This window comes from Papio anubis, chromosome 2 (genome assembly GCF_008728515.1).
Source record: "Papio anubis isolate 15944 chromosome 2, Panubis1.0, whole genome shotgun sequence".
NCBI lineage: Eukaryota > Metazoa > Chordata > Mammalia > Primates > Cercopithecidae > Papio > Papio anubis.
In genome coordinates, this window is record NC_044977.1 from 136,338,258 (window position 1) to 136,345,578 (window position 7,321).

The 7,321-nt window shown below is 40.0% G+C and overlaps 1 protein-coding gene across 11 annotated transcripts in view; it reads left to right on the forward strand.

The window, feature by feature from the left end:
* The window catches only part of PLCH1 (phospholipase C eta 1), a 264,401-nt gene extending 257,579 nt beyond the window's left edge, over positions 1-6,822 (forward strand). For 2 of the 11 annotated variants that reach the window (XM_031663637.1, XM_017955772.2), the window contains 4 exons: positions 165-224; positions 660-1,014; positions 3,314-3,341; positions 3,639-6,622. In XM_031663637.1, the coding sequence (XP_031519497.1) occupies positions 165-224; positions 660-1,014; positions 3,314-3,324 (426 nt within the window). In that variant the 3' untranslated portion in view covers positions 3,325-3,341; positions 3,639-6,622. Of the gene's footprint in view, positions 1-164; positions 225-659; positions 1,015-3,313; positions 3,342-3,638 lie in introns of all 11 variants that reach the window. The other 9 variants (XM_021934731.2, XM_021934732.2, XM_017955766.3 and 6 more) reach the window with 7 other exon arrangements.
* Positions 6,823-7,321: the final 499 nt, after the last annotated feature.

The following is a 7,321-nucleotide window of genomic DNA, read 5'->3' on the forward strand; positions in this document are numbered from 1 at the left end:
AGTGGTATTGGTTGAACAATGAATGAGCATAAGACTGAAAATCCCTGAAACTAACAGAAAGGGTTTATAGACATGTATGCATTTTTTCTTTTGTGTTTACTTGTGACACCCTCTTCAATGAGCCCCAATTGTGTTTTGTTGTGTTTTGTTTTTTTCCTTTACAGTGGAGCCCTTTAATACTCAATCCCAGTTATACTATATTGCACTTTCTAGGAGCTACAAAGGTAGTTTCTCAGCATGGTGCTTTGTTCTGGCTGGCATATTTCTTTTAAGTGGTTATGGCAGCATGCTTTTTCATATCACTCCATTTTCCTGCTTACCACTTTGAAACATGCATCTGTTGCTTTAAGGCGCCCGAAGTTCGTAGCAGTCTATGAGCTGTGGAGACTTTTCCTACCATTTTGTCATCTCTGGGTAGGAAACTTCTGGGAGAGCTTGATGTAAGAATGGAAGGCTGAAGTCCTTGCAAAGTAAGGTTGATAAGATGTGCATGAAGTTGTGCAAACATGCTGTGAGCTGCTGCTTTCTTGGTGTGAATATATTTCAGTGGCTGTACAATTTTGGTTTATATTCATTTTTCATGGAGCTGTTATTTTAAAGGCAAGTTGTTGATGTGATGGCATTTGCTTAACTTGTGGTTGGTCCTTTTGTGTCTTCAGAACAGACAACTCCAGGGTCTGAAGGGACTGTTCAATAAGAATCCTAGGCACAGTTCTGCAGAAAACAATTCCCATTATGTACGGAAACGATCGATTGGAGATAGAATTCTGCGACGCACAGCCAGCGCCCCGGCCAAAGGCAGGAAAAAGAGCAAAATGGGCTTCCAAGAAATGGTGGAGATAAAGGATTCAGTGTCCGAGGCCACAAGAGACCAAGATGGTGTGCTGAGGAGGACCACACGCAGTTTGCAAGCACGTCCTGTCTCCATGCCTGTTGACAGAAACCTTCTGGGAGCTTTGTCGCTGCCTGTATCTGAAACAGCAAAAGACACTGAAGGAAAAGAAAACTCTCTGGGTAAGATACTTTAAGTTTCTCTAAGAATAAACCCTTCTAGGCTGCATTTCAGTGTCTGTTTACCATTATGAAGAGGTTGACATTCTGTAGTCAAAGTAAAATATACTGAAGAATAAATACTTTTTAATGTGATCTTCTAGACGAGAAGATTTTAAACGTTGGGGGCCAGGTAGATCCATTTCCTGCTCACCAAGAGCTTTATAATATCAACATCTGAAATTGACAATGAGAGTAGGGGGAGCCATTAGGTGTGATGGCACAGAGAGGAAGAATGAAACCTGCAAAATAGGATTCGAAATATTGGTTTTCCAAATGAATGCCATATTTACTGATTGTTCTGAGGGTGAATATGGTTGTATTACTTTTCTTACATATGACACATTTCTGTGATTGGAAATGTTTATGGAGAAAGAAAGCCAGTTGTTAAAAACAAGCCACGTTTTTCAAAAACAACCAAATCTTTTTTTCTCAAGAGGTGGCTCGTGCAGTGTTTTCCTATGGCCTCACTTCCCTGATCCTTGGATGCTGGCAGGGATGGAGGTGTGCCTGCAGCTTTAGCGCGGTCGTGGGCTCCACAAGCATAGGGACCAGGTGCTGCCTGTCTTTTTCCTTAATTTGAGTGTATCATTGACTCGTATCAGGAGCTCAGTACAGAGTAAAGACCGCCTTGCAGTGTGCCAGAGAGCTTTTGACTGATGTCGGTGACTCCCATCCCATCCTACCTGGGGGTAAATTTAAGTGCCAAACTGTGTGCATTTGATATCTATGCAACAAATATGTTTTAATTAAATCAGAATCATCTCAGACAACTAAAATGTGGTACTGATTTCCTTTAGCAAAATTGTTCTTTTATCTTTTATCAAATGGTCTAATTTCAGTGCTCTCTTTTCCCACAAACACCATTTTACTTGTATTGATTTTTTGTTATAAGATATTCTTGAATGGTTTATTTGAAGGAGAAAAAGAACGTTTAAAAGCTTGAAATTTTGCTAAGAGCAGTGTCAGAGAAGAGATAAAATATGTGCCTTAAAATGTATTTTAAAATCCCATCTTTGGGAAAAATAAAGCTATATTCAATAGAAATTGGTTCTATCCTGTTAATGCCACAGTTAAGATGTTAATACCATTAAGGTGAGTTAGAAAGCAATTTTGAGGTAATATTTCTTTTCTACTTTTAAAAAACAGTTATATAAATTAGTCATGTGTATTAAACTTTTGGTATATATAAAACGATACATAGTTATATTGCATTAAGTACAGAAAAAGCAGACTACAAAATTCTTTTTTTTCTTTTTTTTTTTTTTGAGACGGAGTCTCGCTCTGTCGCCCAGGCTGGAGTGCAGTGGCGGGATCTCAGCTCACTGCAAGCTCCGCCTCCTGGGTTCACGCTGTTCTCCTGCCTCAACCTCCCGAGTAGCTGGGACTACAGGCGCCTGCCACCTCGCCCGGCTAGTTTCTTGTATTTTTTAGTAGAGACGGGGTTTCACCGTGTTAGCCAGGATAGTCTCGATCTCCTGACCTCGTGATCCACCCGTTTTGGCCTCCCAAAGTGCTGGGATTACAGGCTTGAGCCACGGCGCCCGGTCCCCCAGACTACAAAATTCTATATATTATTCTGTTCCTCTGCAAAATATTACAGTGGCTGTCTCAGTGGTAACATCATATGGTATTTAATTTTTTCTTTATAATTTTTTGAGGTTTTCAAAATTTTTATGATGAATATTTTTAGTTTGGAAACTATTTAATAATAAGTTGAACAAGTTCTTTTTTCTTATATATCATGACTCTGGAAGCATTATATTATTAAAATAACCTGATCAAGAATTGAATACCTCATACTCTCCTAGTAGTATACTAACCATGCTGGGCTATCCCAAATTACTGTGAATTGTGCTTTTATGGTTTTCCTTTACTGTGTCTGACAACTTACTGCCACTTTTAGGGAAGGATGCAATATGAAATTTGTGTATTAAAAAGAAATATATCATTAACAAAAAATAGATATTAGCAATGACATGGAATTGATGACCAATTTTTATCTTTACATTTTAACTCAATGGATATTGATATTTTAATGCATTTATTACACCTTCCAATTATTTTAGAAATTGATTAAATTAAATATGCTCCCAAAATGTTTTGAAAATGACATTATTATGTTTTTCTTCTTTTCTTCTTTTTTTGTTTTAACTAATACATGTATAACTTTGAAAGCTTATAGTATCTTGCTTACAGGTACCACAATGCTTTGTTTAACAGAGCTGTCTTGTTCTGTTTCTATTGCCATGCTTCTGTGTAGTACAAATCTGAATAGGAAACAACTTAAGGTAATCCTCACTGTAAAAGTATGGTAACTCATTGACATTTTTTTGACAATGAATATTACATCCTTAGCAGATGTAATAGATATTCAAAGGGAAGCTTCAGTGAAATTCCTATAAATATATTTTACCATTTGTTCATCACACAGACACTTTGTTGCAAACCTATGCAATCCATAATTATATTCTGTCACAGTGTAACGGATTTACATTCTCCATTTGTCTGTCTGAAGACAACGTGAGTGTTTGCAGGTCGTACATAAAGTGATACATGTCACCTAAAATATTGTTTGTTTCCTTCAGCAGAAGATAAAGATGGCAGAAGAAAAGGGAAAGCAAGTATAAAAGATCCACATTTTCTAAATTTCAACAAAAAGTTATCGTCCTCCTCCAGTGCTCTTCTCCACAAAGATATCATCCAAGGGGACGCCTTTGTATCTACTGCCGACATGTCAGTCACAGGAGAACAGCTGGGCATGTCAAGTCCTAGGGGTGGGAGAACCACATCAAATGCCACAAGTAATTGCCAGGAAAACCCCTGTCCCAGCAAGTCTGTCTCCCCAAGGCAGCATTTGGCTCCTGATCCTGTAGTTAACCCCACACAAGATCTACATGGTGTGAAAATCAAGGAAAAGGGGAATGCTGAGGGCTTTGTGGAAGGGAAAAGCATCTTGTCAGGAAGTATCCTTTCTCATAGCAACCTAGAAATTAAGGACCTGGAAGGTAATAGGGGTAAGGGCCGAGCTGCAACATCCTTTTCTTTGTCAGATGTTTCCATGCTGTGTTCTGACATACCTGACCTACATTCAACTGCAATTCTGCAGGAGAGTGAAATTTCCCATCTTATTGACAATGTCACTTTAACAAATGAGAATGAGCCAGGCAGTTCCATCTCAGCCCTGATTGGCCAGTTTGATGAGACCAATGATCAGGCTCTCACAGTTGTTTCTCATCTTCATAATACCAGTGTGATGTCAGGCCATTGTCCCTTGCCTAGCGTGGGCCTAAAAATGCCCATCAAGCATGGTTTTTCCAAGGGAAAATCCAAGTCTTCCTTCCTGTGCTCATCTCCGGAGCTGATAGCACTCTCGAGTCCTGAGACCGCCAAACATGCAACGAACACAGTTTATGAAACTACCTGCACTCCCATCTCTAAAACCAAACCAGATGATGACCTTTCTAGTAAGGCCAAGACAGGGGCTGTAGAAAGCAACCTTCCTGGGTCCCCTAATACTTCTCATGACTGGTTACCGAAAAGTCCTACCAAGGGAGAAGACTGGGAAACACTGAAGAGCTGCAGCCCTGCCTCTTCCCCTGATTTGACCCTGGAGGATGTAATAGCTGATCCCACTCTCTGTTTCAATTCTGGGGAGAGCAGCCTTGTGGAAATTGATGGAGAATCAGAAAATCTTTCTCTAACAACCTGTGAACATAGGAGAGAGAGCACAAGTCAACTTGCTTCTCCTTTAAAACTCAAGTATAGTCAGGGTGTGGTAGAACACTTTCAAAGAGGTTTGAGAAATGGCTACTGTAAAGAGACCCACCACCCTTCTGTCCCTGAAATATTCAACAGTATTCAAGATGTCAAAACTCAAAGTATTTCTTATCTAGCCTATCAGGGTGCTGGCTTTGTGCATAACCATTTCTCAGATTCAGATGCAAAAATGTTCCAGACCTGTGTGCCCCAGCAGTCTAGTGCTCAAGATATGCATGTTCCTGTACCCAAGCAGTTGGCACATCTTCCTTTGCCTGCTCTGAAATTGCCCAGTCCTTGCAAATCCAAAAGTCTGGGGGACTTAACATCAGAGGACATTGCCTGCAATTTTGAGAGCAAGTACCAGTGTATTAGTAAGAGTTTTATTACAACTGGCATTAAAGACAAGAAGGGTGTGACTGTGAAGAAAAAGTCATTAGAGCCTATAGATGCCCTGACCGAGCAGCTTCGGAAGCTTGTGTCCTTTGACCAGGAAGACAGCTGCCAAGTAATATATTCAAAGCAGGATGCCAATCAGCTCCCCCGGGCACTAGTCAGGAAGTTGTCATCTAGAAGTCAGAGCAGAGTGCGCAATATTGCTACCCGTGCCAAGGAGAAACAGGAAGCCAACAAGCAGAAAGTTCCAAACCCCAGCAATGGGGCAGGCGTGGTTCTTAGAAACAAACCCTCAGCACCCACCCCTGCAGTGAATCGCCACTCCACCGGCTCCTACATCGCAGGCTACCTGAAGAACATGAAAGGGGGTGGCCTTGAAGGCCGGGGCATCCCAGAGGGGGCGTGCACAGCTCTTCACTATGGCCATGTTGACCAGTTGTGTTCAGATAATTCTGTTTTGCAGACTGAGCCAAGCAGTGATGATAAACCAGAAATTTATTTTCTTTTGAGACTGTGAATTATATAAAACTGCATTCTTAAGGTTTACAAGGTATTCTGTAGAATGTCGGAGTTTTCAGTAAATAAGTTCCTTGGCTTTGGAATGATTTTCAAATGTATTTTTAAACTTGTATTTGGGTCTCCTTTTGACTTCATGTGTTCTCCCTGTTAATGCGTTTGTATATAGATTTAGTGATGTTTCCCATGTACCTATTATGATCTTTCTCCCTTGAGGTGTTGTAAACTATTATCAGTATGAAATATGTGCATGCCCTAGATGTGAAACTCCTCAGCAGCTCGGGTTATAATGTGTGTGTATTTCACCAAGATGTCCTTTACTGTGTCCTCAGATTGCGTCACAAATGTAGTCATTTTTACTCTCTAACTGTTGAGTTGATTAAGAGACTTTGCAAATGACAAAGGGATGAATTCCTCACTTTAATCTGTTATCATTTTTCCTATGTTTCCCTCTTTGTTGAGAAGCCCAGATGCATTTTTATAACTCAGTTTTAAAAACTTTAAAATAGTTACCTTGCCTTTTAGGATGTTCTTATCCCACCCATAAAGAGAGTTTAAAGGGGATGGATAGCTGCTCCCCATGCCCTCCCCACTTTTTGGAATAGGCTGTGAGGGTGTGAGGAAGAAGGCCGTCTTTTGTATATAAGGACAAAATTGTTTGTTTTACATAAATTTTGTTACATATTTTTGCTAATGGCTTTGTATGTAACAAGAAGCCAGTTGCCAAACTACTTGTACTTTTGAATTTTCTGATTGAATGATTGAATGACAGACTGCGAACAATGGCTTTCAGAATGAGGGACTTCCATCAGACGCTAATGATAATAGTAGCACAAACTGAAAACTTCCCCAAAGCTTTCAAAGAATATTTTCTCATAATAAAATCCGAGTGAATAGATAATTAGAAGAAACCTTTTTCCTTCAGGGAACCAAGCAACTCTATTTTAGTACTGACATGCATTATTTTCACTGTGAATTCACTTTTTTATTGCATGTCCAGATGTCCCTCTTTGTTTGTTTTTTTTTTTTTTTTGTAACATTAACTGCAATGATGTTCTTCCTGGAATTCATGAAAATATAATTAAAACACATTTTTAAACACTTGGTGAACTTTTTTTACGATTGAAATTCATACGATGACTATTGAGTAAAAGCACTCAGAGCACTCGGACCTACTTTCCATGTGTTTGCGGCAAAATAGAAAGCTATCACGGAGGACAGTTTTAAGCAGCAATTTAAGTCTCTGAATGTTTTCCTTATGCTTTAAAAAGCATATTTGTGAGGTGACTTGAAAGAAAATCAAATGTAATGAGTTTCTTTGCATTTGGCATTGCTATTGCAAGTTTAAAAATAAGCCTTCCGAACTGGTTGTGGTGGTGGGCGGTGGGAGGGGAGCAGTGGTAGTGGTGGTGGTGGTGGTGGGTAGGGGAGCCATGTGGGGAAGGGAAGTGAGATGCTATGTTTGGCAAATGAAACTGTCTGAAGCTTTGCAATGTGGGGGAAGAGGGCAGAGGAGAACACTTGGTCCCTGGTTCTCTTGGTCCCCAACTCTGAGCTTTTCCCCAAGGTTGGGGGTCCTTTATTTTCTGGACAAGCACTG